We start from the raw sequence: 15,119 nt of genomic DNA on the forward strand, positions 1-15,119 counted from the left end.
TGCCGGCATTTTATTTGTAAATATTGATGACGGAGCACCCTGCGGACGAAAAATGTATAAAATTTATCTCTTAACAAATCAGATTCTTTCTTCAGATCGATCCATCAGGACCCAATTAGACGATGTGATCTATTCTTAGGCCCTTCAAGTTTTCATCAAAAATTTTTTTTCAAAATTACTTTTTTGAGAAAAAGAAATTTAATTTAAAAAATTAAAATTTTTTCCTACATGAGGTCTTAAAATATGTATTATTGTTCATCTGGGTATTCAATAAGATCAATGTCAATTTCATTCTAAAAGGGGTTAATTTAACTGATTGTGTATTAATCTGCTTTTCGACCGCAGAGCAAAGGGAATTCACCAACACGTTTACCAGCGCGTGTATTTTTTTTTCAGAATGTGAAAAACTTTGGTGATTTTTTAAATGTCATAAACTTAATTTATTACTTTTTTTTATTTTTTTTAGCTTCTTGCGGTGAAAAATTGCAAAAACCCGTTTTTGTCACGAAAATCGCATTATTAAGTGCTATATTAGCCTGAAGTATTTATTTAATATGGCTTTAATTATTTTTATCCCAGTATCAAAATCACCACCACTCCAACCATCAACTTTTGAATCACTTTTCGCAGCACCGATTATATACAATAATAACACAAAAGTCAAGATATAGACAGCGCGAGAGATAAAGAGGGAGAGAGAAAGCAAAATAAAAATAAACAAAAGTGTTAATAGCACTCAAATGACTTTTAAACGAAACAACACCTAGTGTCGTCAGCTATAAGCGGATGGATGATACTAGACACGCTTTCCTCTCGCTCACTCGAACGTCGCTCTTTTGTTGTTGAAAATTGTTTTTATCCCGAGCAACGTTATAAATTATTTGCGCCCGACGAGTCAAAAAAAAAAACTTTTCCGTACCGCATAAAATTTTTAATAGCTTTAGATGATGACGACTACTGTTCCCTGTGGTCCTAATCATCACATGAAATTTTTATTAACATCGTCCGGTCTGTTGAAAAAGAAAAAAAAATGTAAATAATAATTTATTTTTTAAAAAATTTTAAACTATAATTATGTCTAAGTCTGAGTTGATGAAATAACGCAAAAAAGATACTGAAAAATATAATGATGTTTATTCTGTTACTTTCCATTTTAATTGTAGGAACAAAAAAGTAAATAATACATCTTGTGCTTGAATGAAAAAGTTTCTCCACATTTAATGTTCTTTAATGAATTCCAAACAGAGGAGAAAATAGCACAAGAGTCCCACACTAAAAGCTTTAGTAGATTTAAAATAATAAATATATTTATAAATAAAAAAAAGTTTCAAATTATTATGTCTTGTTTTTGACAAGCATTCTTGCATATCATACACATAGTAGGAATAAGACCTTTTCTTTAGTCTCTTATGATAAAAAAAAGCAGAAAATAAATAAATAAAGACCCAATTGGTTCCATATAAAACTGAATCTGACACATGGATCATGGAGTCACGTCGTAAAAAAATCTCCCTTTTTTATATTCGTGCGATGTAAATTTCCCAGTACCCGGTCACACATAAAAATTCTTAACTTTCACGAAAAAAAAACCCATATTTTATAAAATGTGTGTGTGATATGTAAAAAAAAGTTATATATAGATATTTATTATTATAGAAAAAATGATAAAAAAAACTGTGGATGTTTAATGATAAATGATCCTCTGTTAACGTAGTGATAAATGTTTTATAAATCAATGTTTTTTGATGTTAATTGTTATATCAAATTCATGATGATGAGATGATGATGATAAATAAACTTTTATGAATGAATATGAAATTACAAATAAAATAAATAAATAAATAAAAATATGGATATTTACGTAGGTCAGGATAATGTTCATTAAATGACAGAAAAATAAATGAACTTTATTATGTTTTTAAAGCAAATATTAAATGTTATAAATTTTAATTATTTATTACTTTTGAAAAATTTTAAAATTTGTACATCTATTTGTTACTGAATTTATAAAATATTTATTTTTGTTAAAGCTAAAGTTAAAAAACACATATTTTTTTAAATAAAATTCTTAAACCATTTCAAAAATGAAAAAAAAAATATTTGAAATAATTATGTTGTAAATTATGTTGTAAAAATTAAATTCAATGGCTTCGATATTGTTAAAAAAAATAATCATATTTTCCATATATCAAAACATGTATTATATTTTTAAAAGAAAAATCATTTTAAAGAAGTTGAAACCTTAGTTGTTGTATTTTATTTGCGATACAACAAATTATATATATTTATTACAGAAGAAAAATAAAAAATAGAAAACAAAAATGGAAAACTGAAAAAAGGTAAACACAATAAAAAAAAAGAAATATGAAATCCATAAAAGCATTTTTATTATTATTATTAGATTTAAAACTTTTTTTTATATTAATTTTTGTTATTTATTTTTGCAACTTTGCTCAAAAAATCTTGTTATTGAATACAAGGCTGAACATATCTTTCACGCTATTGCGAATGGTATCGACAGTTTTTAGCACAACATCCGGATTCGGTTTTGCTCCATTGTAAACGAAATTTGTGCCATTCGTGAAGACGAGAATTGTGGTATTGGTGTCTCGTGCAATCTTTTTCTCAAATATTTCTTTTAGTTCTTTAAGGATTTGATCTGGAATTTATTGTGATACGTTCAGTTTTTTTTTCGTTTTTACAATAATAATTCAATCGTTTTTTTTTCTCTTACTATTTTTACCGAGACATTGCTTTAGTATCTGTCGTTTGGCAGGCATTTGCATTATTTTGCATCCGACAGTTTTGTTCGAGCATGTCAAGCCACTACAATAGATTAATCCTTTGTCATTTATTTTCACATTGACTCCTAAATCCGCATCGGCAAATAATGACTCCATCGTTGGCATTGAGGTCGTGGCAGCAGTTTGCCTCGCATCCACAATAACGTTGTGCCAGCAGCCAAAAATAAACAAAAACTGTGAAACTGCTACGGCAACACCAACAATTGTTGAACAAATATTAATTGTTTTCATTTTAACTCTACGGATTTTATTGTTATTATTTTAGGTAAAAGAGGATTATTATTTATTGTTGCTCTACCCTATTGAATGATGATAAATGCTGGCGAGTGTTACGGAAACGAGCTTTAATTGGTGTGCCACCGATATTGCTGCTACCTAGCGATAAATGTACTGTGCAAATTATTTACTGCATATAATGCGAACTGAATATACTGTGTCAATATTTGCAAATCCATTTTAATTTAGCGTTGAAATTGTATCGTGAAATGTAAGTAAAATTGATTTTACGCTTATTCTGTCTTTAAGGAACGATAAAAAAAGACCAACTCTGTCCGTAGTAAGCTATACAAGCAAAAAAAAATATTTACGACAATGACTTACAAGAGGATAACATCAAACATCAAAATAAAATCCTCTTGCTAACAAAACAAAATCTGCACCATCATCAACCATGATGTTGTTGTTGAAAAGTTGTCCCGGGATTGAAATCTTTTTTGATTGTTTTTCCATAAACAATACCCATCATCATCATATTTTATTATATCTGGTACTTGAAGGCATGCACAAAAGCTGGTGATCCTGTTAGAAAAAAACAGAGTGAGTATACAAACTTTTATAGGAATGAATTTTTATACAATAAAAAAATCTTAAGAATAATAAAATAAAATGTCGTTAAAGAAATTTGTAAAAAAAAAGTTATTTTCAATATAAGTTAGGACAATACACGTCTAACGAGATATTTTCGAGCCACTGGCTGAGCTCAATTAAAGTCTTAAAAAACAATTTGAGGATGGTTGATTTAAAAGTTTTTGTGCAAAGTTAAAAATCGATTGACGAGTCAAAAGAAAAGCTAAAAATTTGATCAAAATTAGTTCTATCGATTTTTATTTTACAAAATTTGAATTTCTTTTAGAAAAATTAAAAAATGGTTTAGTTAGCTGTTTACAAGGAATTTGAATAATTGCGCTTAACGGAGAAAATTTGCGATTAAAAATATTGAATTTTCGGAATTTTTAAACTTTATAAAAATTTCTGAAAATTTTGTAAACCTTTACTTTTAAAGATTTGTTTTAAATTTTTATGGTGAATGAATTGTATAGAACACAAAAAAAGTGATGCTATTTCGTTTATTTGTTTTTTTAACATTTTTATTTCTTTATTATAAAACGACAAAAAAAAAATTGAATACCTTCATATTTCATAAGATTCTCTAAAAATATTTTTCAAAATTTTTCTAATATCAATTTTAAACTCTAAAATTCAATATAAAATCCCACAAAACTACCACTGAGACGATAGATGATAATACTCGACTTTATTTTTATTTGGATCTTAATTTCTGTCATATATATTTTGTAAGAGCGTGCAACCACATACATTCTAGTGATTAGATAAGTGCAGTGAGTCTGAAAACTATTTTCACAAAATGTTCATCTATTTTGCAGTAACCAACTTTTGCACAAAGAAGCATATTCTTGTGTGTGTCCTTATGCAATGTGTTTTGTCGCTTGAACGAGTTTTGCAACAGATTTGCTCGCAATCGAATTTGTGGATAACAACTGACAAATGAAGATAAAGAGGCATTCAATCTCTGTTGCTTTTGTTCAACTTGCTCGCAAAAGTTCACACACAACCCACGCAGGACATTGCCACACTCGAAGCAAGTAGCTACAACAATTACCACCATGAATATTACAGAGGTTTAATTATATTACATTTTCTTTCATCTTTTTTTTTTTTTTTGGTGTTCGTGCAAGCTATTCACATATTTTAGTCATGACTACCGGGAAATATCACACCACCACCACTACTATATACTAACGACCGGCACTTAACAAGAATTACATTAAAATGTGTTTTTCATTTCATTAGTTTTTCCGCAGAAAAATGTTCACATTGCCCGCAGGACAAAAGACAAAAAATCTTTTTTATTACTTTCTTCTCATTATTTTTGCAGCAACTTGTAGTGAAAATGTTGGAAAATTTTTGCTCCTCTTAGTTTAAATGGCAACTTTAAAATAAATCTCCCTGCATATTGTTTCCTTTTTTCTAAAGGACGTTCTGTTAATTGAGCTTCGCCCCCCGCCTTTGTTTTACAATTCATTGTGAATTTCAGTCACGTCCCCCTTTTAAATGCTTCACTTTTTAAAATTACGTTTAAATCGATGGTTTTGAATTAAAGTCTCGAGTTTTCCATCTTTCCACTTCGAAAAGAGAGAGAAAGATCACGTATCAAGCAATTTTAGAGTAAGAGAGGACAATTTTTGCCAAATTGAGTCTATTACCAAACAACACATTTAGATTCGATGCAGGATTTTCCCAAAGGCGACGTACATGTGCTTCATGTGTGAATGCAACAAGGGGTTTTCTTGGTAATTGCATTGGAAGGAAAAGTGAAAGGAAAATTGATTTGAAGTTATGGTTCACTATAGAAAATCTGTGTCTCGTGTCTTGTTTGGCAAGCCGAAATATCAGCGATACATGAAATGTTAGAAATTTCGCATAACAAATATTTTAAACTTTATTGACAATTTTGATGATAAGGCGAATAAATTTAATATTTTCATTTTTTGTCCCATGAGGATTTTTACGAGGGGGGGGGCAAATAAAAAAAATAAATATTTTTGAATTTTTTGTTTTTAATTTTTAAACGTTTTTAGACTTGAAACGATAATTCTTGGCGTTAATTAATTTTAGTTTATATTATTTTTAAATTTGAACTTAAAAGTAAAGAAAAATCAACAAAATCGCCCAAAATAAAAATTTTTGAAAAAAAATAATTTTGGTCACGTTAATTTTAAAAAAAATGTTTTCCAACATTTCAATAGAAAATGTCGTAATTAAGCAAATTTCTTTAGTTATTTTATTTTTTAAATTTCTTACAGTAATTTTTCATGATTTTTTAATATAAAAATTCCAAAATATGTCAAAAATATTTGTATTTTATATTTAATTTTTATTTTTCCCCCTGAATTTTTTCGACAAAATCCGAGGGGGGGGGGGAGACAAACAATGGATATATTAAATTTATTCGCCTAAATAACTAAAAAACATAATTATACTCAAAAGGTAAGTTTTTAAATAAAAATTTCTCAAATTCATTTTTTTTAAAGCTCAATAAATCGACGATAAATTAAATTTTTAGACTTTTTATCTCATAAAATGAAGATAAAATAAAATTTTTTGAATGAGTTGAAAAAATAATTTGAAAACTAAAATTTTTATTTTTTGAGAATATAATCAAATTAACTTTCAACGAACATTTAGAAAAAAAATTGTAGTATTTGATAAAAACAAAATTTGAATGACGTAGTTCAAATTTTATCAAAATAAATTATTTTTTTTTATATTAATTATAAACAATCCAAACAAGGTTCTTAAAAAAATTTTTTTTGCTGTTTTGAAACTTTTTTTCTTGATAATTTCAATAAATTTAAAAAATTCCTCATTTTTATGAAATTAGTCAAAAAGGACAGTTTTTACTCTAAAAAAAAAATTGATGACAAAAATTATTAAAAACTCTATTCTTATTAATTTTCTGAGTTTTAAATAGTTTTTTTTTATTTGCAAAAAATGTTTTTCACCATGTTCAATTTCCACGAAGTGAAAAGGTCAACAAAGGTCTTTAATCATTTCATTTTCGGTAATTGACGTTACTTTGCTAATGAAACGAAAAATATGAACCCAATTAATGTTAATTTAGAAATGTCGTTTCTTATTCGTCTTCTTCCTACAGTCTCTAATTACAGTTTTTCGTCATTATTCATCGCGAACGCCTGGCGTGTATATGACAAAGAGCGCGGTTACCATTGTCTTTCTGTCATCTGGATGTGTACAACAGGCATAAACAGACACAAAATAAATGTTGGACGACGATTATCACTTAATTTTTCTTGTTCACACCCAATATCTGGCAGCCAGCGAAGACGAGGACGACGTCGACGACGACAATGATATAATAATAATAAAAATGTTAAGAAATGCTAAGAAAAATGCTGAGACAGGGTTAAGTTAATATTTATTTGTGAGACATGCGGCAAATAATGGTGACTAACGACAGGATCATTTCTCCGCTCCGACTCTCATAACGTTAGTTTTGTGCTTTCTCTGAATGTCTTTCCTTTGCACCGTGCACCGCCGATGAACACCTGCTTATGGCTCGGCAATTTTTTATTGTTGAATTGAAATTTATAACACAAAGCCCTTCTCTAAATATTTGTTTTATACTTTTTTTTCACTCGTACAGCGACAATATATCTCAGAAACAGCTCGATTTTCCATTTCATGCATGAAGTAATCTACCCCGCAGATATGAGTTTACATAACAACAGCAGCGAAAAAAAAAATAACTGACATGATGCCTAAATCTACATATATTTATTCATTACTCCAAAAATTGTTCCTTCAAAAAGTTGACTGCGCGTAAATAAATTTCGCATAGAAAAGTTTTGTGCCACGACAGAAGCTCTAATTGAATTTTGTTTGAGACGAATTGAACGACGTGCTGCAAGCAAAATTGAGAGGAAGTTGAAATCCCGATTATTATTGCATAACCCGATTATTATCTTCATAGCTTTAAAATTTTTGTACCAGACAGATGCTTTTTTTCTGGGGAGTGCGGTAGAGTGTGGTGTATGACATGACAGCAGATAAAAGTCAAAAAAGCCTCGTTTAAAGTACGTGTCTTGTATGTTTAAAAGTTTGCTCGTGTCGCATCTGTAAATCCAGATGGTGGTGTGATTGTTGTCTGCAAAAGTGTCTCTTTGATTCAATTAAGATGTTCTCTTTCTCCTTCCCTCCTTTTCTCTCATGCACACTTAAATTCAGTCATTTGAATATGAAAGAGACACTTTTGTTGTCATTTTAAAGAAATCTGGCTCATAACAGAAGGGTGCAGTTGTGAAATTAGTCACAAAATTTGTTAAATTTGTTGATTTTGTGATTAAAAAGGTTTTTGATTTTTTTAAAGACATATTTTGTTGAAAAAAATCGTGAGCTTTTGACAAAAATATTATAAAAGGCCAATCAACCTCAACAGTTTTTATAAAATTTTTAGAGATAAAATGGGGCAAAATAAAAAAAATTAAATAGAGTAATTTTGGTAAAAAAATTTTAAAATTTAATAAGGTTTTTTTATTCTTAAAAAATATTTTCCTTTTTTCATTTAAATTTATCGAAATATAAAAAAATAAAACAAACACAAAAAATAAAAAAAAAAATTTTTTTTTTTAATTTTGTTGGATTTTTTTACCCTAAGAATTAAAGAAAAAATCGCATTTAATCAGCTTTTTAATTAAAATTTAAAATTTTATCTTAAATAAAAAGTTTAAGGCCTCTAGTTTATCTTTAGAAATTTATTAAAAAGTGTTGAAAATATCACAAAAATTATTATTTTGCTTAAAATTTTAACATTTTCTCATTTTAATTCACTCGTTTTGTTGGATTCATTTTGATAAAAAAAAAAATAAATATTCAATAAAAAAATTATTAAAATAAGAACATAATAAAAAATAATCTGAAAAAAATGAAAGCAAATTAATAAAAAAATGGTTAAAAGATGATTTGGAGTGAAAATAATTGAGCAAAACCCTTCTAACAAAAATAATTTTCTAGACATAATAAACGAAAACAGGTCAGCAATCCATTTAAAAGCCTTCTCTTAAGCTCCTTGATAAAAAAAAAGAATCTGACCTTCGATAATCCCTGTCATAATCCAAACGAAATTGTCTCTTACCTTTGCGAGAATTCCAATTTTATCACATCCTAACTTTTATATTCGTTATCTCTTCGTTCTCCTTCGACGCAGTTAACAATTTCAATATTCATCATGATAATGCTCGGGACAAACTTTTGCTGCTCAACATGTGTTATAGGCAGGATATAAAGGAACACATTTTTAAGGTTAAGGTTAAATTTATTTTAAAGATACTTTTATCTTCTCATCATAAAATAAGTTTTTTTTTCTATACACGTGTTTCCTTATATCGTATTTATTATCTAGACTAATAGTACTCTTAGTAGAAGTTATACTATATGGAGATGTGTGTTTATGTGGTGTGTCTTATGCGGTATTATATAAATAAAGTAATTAAATATATGAAGGTGCATTGACCTAGTTTTTTTTATCGTTATTAGAAACTTACATAAAGTTATGTTTAATAAGAATTTCTTGTCGTTCATCGGAGACTCCGCTCCCGACAGATTGTCTAATTTGAACGAGGGTGGGTTTTGCTACATTTCCTAACTTTTAACTTATTTTTAGATTATTTTCTTTACCTTAAATTTATTATGAGACTAAGCTAAATTTTATGATGAAATTAAGTCTATTTATATATATTTTTTGTATACAATTTTTTTTGCGATGCGATAATGGCAAGTAAAAAGGTGTTGAAGAGAAAAAAAATATTTATGCAAAAAAGGAACTAATTCGTTTAGTTTGTACGAGAGAGAAAAAAAAGAATATCTTTTTTTTATGTATTTTAAGAAGATGCCATTAACTTTGCTGCCTGTATCACATTATGCTGATGATGATAACCGGCCAACTCGGCAGCGGGATGATGATGTGGCGTCGCGCCCAATGCATGTCCGAATGTGCTGCCGAAATAGCCACTTTGCAAGCAGTTATTCATGTAGTCGTAGTTGGGTGCAGGCATCACAGGCGACTCGGACTTGACAGTGCCAAACGAGTTGTTGTTATGCAAATACGAGGAGTTGTTGCTGGTGTTGTGGTGGCCGGCTGACGACGATGTGCCAGACGACGAGGAGATTGTCGATGTGGGTGTATGGATGCTGTGCGGTGTGGATGGCGTGACAGAGGATGACGACAAGTCGTATTTGTTGGGTGTGGAGTGCTGCGAGGCGGTGGAATGTTGCGACAGTGAGGTAGGCAGGTTGTAGCCGTGATGCAAATGTGATGTCAAGTGGGAATGTGAACGGCCATTCGGGGAGCTAAGCATCGATTTGGCGCTCAAAGGGGACGACAAATGCTTTGTATTGCCATTTCGGTCCATGGACAAGGAAGGTTTGATGTCTGAAATGGAAAGAAAAAGAAACCGTTATTTTAAAATTTCTATTTAATGGCAACAGCGCCATCTTGCGACGCCAAAAGTGAAAACAGATGGAGCTATTTAGGAAAATTTATATCCGGAACTGCGCCTCCTGATTTCCGGTTATGAACTACATGGTGAGACGAATGAAAGTGATAACGTGTAGCATTTCCGGAGGGAGCGCTGTTCAGGATATGGATTTTCCGTTACCGTCTGTACCCGAAATTTTAACATTTTTCTCCCGAAATTTTCAGTTTTGAACCCAATATTTTCATTATACTCCCAAATTTTAATTTTTTGGCCCAAAATATAAGCAGTGTAAGCAAATTTTAATAAAATATCATACAAATTCAGCGATTTTGCACCATGTTTCGCAAATCAAAGAAATTTCGGAAGATTAAATATTTTAATTAATTTACGTCATTTTTCAATAATATAAAACTTTTATGATAGAGCAGTCAAAGAATCTATTAAAAAAATTTAAACTCCCCAATTCAAAAAAACAAAAAAATATATAATTTTGAGCGAATCCTATAACTTTTAGTTTCGTAAAATAATTTTTTTTACTACTAAATACAGTTTTTGTTCTAATCAATTGATCATTTTTCAAAATTTTTACGATATCTCTTATCATGTATACTAATCTAGCGCCAGATCTCGCAAAATTCTGGACTTGACTCGCAAGAAAATATATTGATAAGACATGATTGATAAGTTTTTCATGGTTCATGAGCTCTGAATTAACATCTGAAACTCGAAAATTTAATTTATATTTTCTTTAAAATGCAAACTCACCTAAATCATCCTTTTTCGTTAATCCGAGAATGTCTGCGGCACTTGTTCCACTCTTCTTGGGCTTTCGTTTTCGCGTCTGGATGCCATCTTTGCGCATGGCCAGCGGTCGATTCACGCCATGCAGCTTAAAGTACAGTCCGCAGGCATTGCAAACGGGCTCGCCCTCGTTGTTGCGGCGCCACAACGTGGTTGTACGTGTCCCGCAATTCGTGCAGCACAATCCCAGACGACGGGTCGCTGTCTGTGATAAAGCAGATTTTCTGATTTTGTTAGGTGTTCCTGCTAGAATGACAGAGAAGAGAGAAAATTTATGTTTATTCTTACCAGTCTTTTACTTGGTTTTATTAACGGTCTATTCATACCATTCATCTTGTGATAGAGGCCACAGGCATTACACAAATAGTGTCCGGTGCCGTCGCGTCTCCACAATGGCGTCGAAATGGCTCCGCAATTCACGCATTCACGTCCCTCCCCGAACTGGAAGTCGAGCGATGTGTCTGCTGAAGAGACAGAAACCCTCAGTCAAACACAAAAGTTGCGATAAAAATTTTTGCTCTTTACTCACCATACGGACTGGTTCTCTGGAATCCCGTTGGATCGTATGCGGATCTCCAGCTGCCCATCATCATGTTTTGCGCGTACGCAAATTGCGGACTAATTTGTGAATGGGATGTCGTAAAGTCGCCCCAGCCATTTTGGCTGGCATGGAAATTGTTGTATTGCACGGAATGTGGCAACACGCGACTCGATGGCACGTAAACGGGTGTCGTGGTGCTGCTTGAATTGCTGCCCGTGGCTCCAGTTACCGACGGCGTTTGGTGATGGTACGATGCTCCGGACGAATTTACCGCAGTCATCTCTGACGTGGAATATGGCGATGGAGTCGGAAACATGATCAATTTGAACTGCAAAGAGAAAAGGGAGAAATTAACGTCAAATCAATCAAAATGTCACGCGTCTACGGATTTTTTTGAGAAACACCAAAGGTAATGAAGTGTGACATGTTTTTCACATCCGATGTCATCGATGACATCAAGGATGACGATGGCAGGAACTGAACTCAATGACCTCATTAAGAAGGTAATTAGGGTCTAACTTTTGACGCCTTTCGCATGTCTGCACACAAAAAAACGACACAGCAACTCAAAAGGAATGCCAAGAAGAAGAAAACGATAAATATTTCATAATATGACTCAAAAAGTGAATCCAAGAACCGAAACGAATAAAATACCTTAAAAAATTACCATTCCTTTTAAAAAAAATTTATATATTTTTCATATTTATTTATTTATTAAAAAAAAGCAGGCAATGAACGAGTTTGCTTTAATCGACCAACCAACCAACGTGTGAGAAAGAGAAGAATATTTCATAATAACAAACGTTGAAAAAATTTTCTTAAATGCATGGCTGTCCAGACTGCGAGTTGTTGTACGTTTCTGACCAGTCTTACTCACTATCATAAATTATAGATTATGCAAATGAGATTTAATAATTTTTTATGGACATTATAGAGCTCTCTGTGTGCTGTTGACATACGCGTAGAAGAAGAGAATAAACATAAATGTTAAGTATGTGAGCGACTTTTGTGAGATAGGAACTTTTTTTCGCAATATGGCTGAAAAAGTTATTAATTTTGATGTTGTTAGCCATTTCTAGCAAGTTAATAGCCGTTATGTAAGTTTCTTAAATTTTGTTCAAAACTAATATTTTATTGATTAAGCCATTTTATTAAAGTTAATTATTTCATTTTTTGTCATCAAAAATATTTAGTAAAAATAATTTTTAATTTTTGGGGCTTTTAGTCAGTTTTTAGTATTTAAATGGACTTTTGCAAACAAAATTATTTTTGTTCTTATTTTTACCGCATTTCAATTTTTTTGAAAAAAATGCGGTATTGTGCTAAACAAAATTATTTTTTCAATTGACTTTGACAGCATTTTTTATCCGTTGGAAATTTAAATTCTTCCTTCGGGAAAATTAAAAATCTTGAAAAATTTGTTCAGGGGAGTTTCGCGAAACATGGAAAGTGAAAAATGATGAAAATTTTCGGGAAAACTCAGAAAATTCATGGAAAATCGGAAAATCTTGAAAAATTTCAAAATTTTAAAATGTTCGGGAATTTTCGGGAAAATTCATGGAAAATCGGAAAATCTTGAAAAATTTCAAAATTTTAAAATGTTCAGGGGAGTCTCGCGAGTAACATAGAAAGTTTTTTCGCAAAAACTACTCATTTTATTTATTGAAATGAAAGACTAAAATTTCATGGAAATTAATCTTGAAACCTTCGGGAAAACTTTTATGAAAATTTTGAACTAAAAAACTGCAATTAAAAACTAATGAAAAAATAATAAAAAATTTAAAAAACAGTGATAAATTTTAATTTGAAGCTTAAACGTTAAACGAAATTTAAAAAACTCGAACTTTTGTAAAAACTACTCATTTTATTTATTGAAATGACAGACTAAAATTGAAAAAAATAAACCACTTTTTGAATTTTAACTAAAAAACTGATGAAAATTCGTGAAAATAAAGTAATTAAAATTTATTTAATGAAAAAAATCATCAATTTAATTTCAAAAACGTAAAAAATTTCAATAAAAATATTTTTAAAAAATTTTTAATGACAAAAATTTAAATAATAAAATTCTGTCATCTAAAACTAAACGAAATTTATTTCATTACTCTTAGTTAAATTTTTTTAAAAGTAAACAGGTTCATACCATCATTGAGCTGACAATAATCGTCATTCCAATGTTCAAATACCTCCATTATTCAAATTTTATTTTACGTTAGGAACATTTTCCTTATCAAAACGTTAAATATATTGTTAAAATCCAATTTTAAACATTTTTTTCTATTATTGTTTTTATTATTATTTTTTTACACCGACACGACTTTTCTACTTCAACACTCATACTCGCACAAACAAGCAAGCGTTACACTTTTTTCCATGTAATTCATTCATTTATGACTTTATTATCAGCAAACTTTATGACTTTAATGTTGCAGTTAATAGTTTAAAATTTAATTTTTCATACGTGCTGTTGATTATTATTATTTTATTATTATCAATGCGGCTGTGTGGCCGACGAATGTTCATGAAAAAAAAAATGTAATTTTATGCGCAAAAATTAAAAATTTGCGTACCTCCTCAAGGAATTCTTACTTATTCGCATATTCATGTGGTCACCTTTTCTCCTTATTATAATAAACATCATTCGACACTTTTTTCTTGTGCTTCTTTGATCAACATCCGATCGCGAAGTTGATGATGACCATCCGACGGCATACGACAACAACAACAAAACGCATGCTTTTAAAATTGCTCAGATGGCAAAATCTTGTCGAATATTTTTTATTCTTCTTCTTTTTTTTCTTGTTTGTAAACTTTATTATATTTTATTATTATTCATGTTGTTGTTGTTGTTGCTGATGTGCCCAAATATTTTTTTTATTCGTAGCTAAAATTTATTATTGAGTTAGACATTTGACATTCTCCGCGAAATTACTTTTATTTAAATTAGCGGCATAACTGTTAAAAAGCGTAACTTAGATTAGATATTGGTTGCAAAATTCTAAAGATAAAAAATGATGATGATGATGGTCGATTGATACACGATTTTTTTTTTCGTTGGTGATTAATGTTTTGGAATACAAATTGACTTTTTATTGTTTTTTATTTGTTTCTCTCTGAATAAAAACGATGAATTTTATTATAAAACCTGATAAAAGATCATTTTGATTCGATTTTGTTTTATCTAGCACGTGTTTAACGCAATTTTATGAGTTGATGAGAGTTAAAAGAGATCCCTTGCAGCATTCAAAGAGTTGAAAAAATATTTCTCACGCATTTCATTCGCACTTGACTTGAACGATATAATTGACAAAAACAATAAAAACATTGATTATGATTATTTTTATTAATAATAATCCATTTAAAAGCCGCATTTATTTCCCTCCCCCAACCAACAACCGAAAAATATTAAAACTCATGAATATTCACTCCTTTTTAATAAATAAATAAAAAAATGAATGAATGAACGACGATTAATTGCAAACACATTTTTTCATTTTTTTTTTTCGTTGAATGATGAAAAGCAAAAGTTTGAGACTCGAAATAATCTGTAATAATAATAAAAATCCATTAAATATTTTACGAAAAAATGAGAGACAACAGACACGAATCGAAATCTGTTATAAATTATTTTTTTTTTCTTTTATTATATTAGGAGAGTTCAGTCTCGTGTTTTGTCTG

At 30.0% G+C, this 15,119-nt stretch overlaps 1 protein-coding gene across 1 annotated transcript; it reads right to left on the bottom strand.

Moving 5' to 3' along the window:
- Nucleotides 1–9,502: 9,502 nt before the first annotated feature.
- On the bottom strand, nucleotides 9,503–13,633 carry LOC134837509 (GATA-binding factor A). Its single transcript, XM_063852891.1, has 5 exons — nucleotides 13,628–13,633; nucleotides 11,430–11,769; nucleotides 11,189–11,361; nucleotides 10,865–11,105; nucleotides 9,503–10,053 (listed from the first exon to the last, which is right to left on the bottom strand). The coding sequence occupies exons 1-5, from the start codon at nucleotides 13,631–13,633 to the stop codon at nucleotides 9,503–9,505; spliced, it is 1,311 nt and encodes a 436-aa protein (XP_063708961.1).
- Nucleotides 13,634–15,119: the final 1,486 nt, after the last annotated feature.

Source organism: Culicoides brevitarsis, chromosome 1 (assembly GCF_036172545.1).
Source record: "Culicoides brevitarsis isolate CSIRO-B50_1 chromosome 1, AGI_CSIRO_Cbre_v1, whole genome shotgun sequence".
In the NCBI taxonomy this organism is placed as follows: domain Eukaryota; kingdom Metazoa; phylum Arthropoda; class Insecta; order Diptera; family Ceratopogonidae; genus Culicoides; species Culicoides brevitarsis.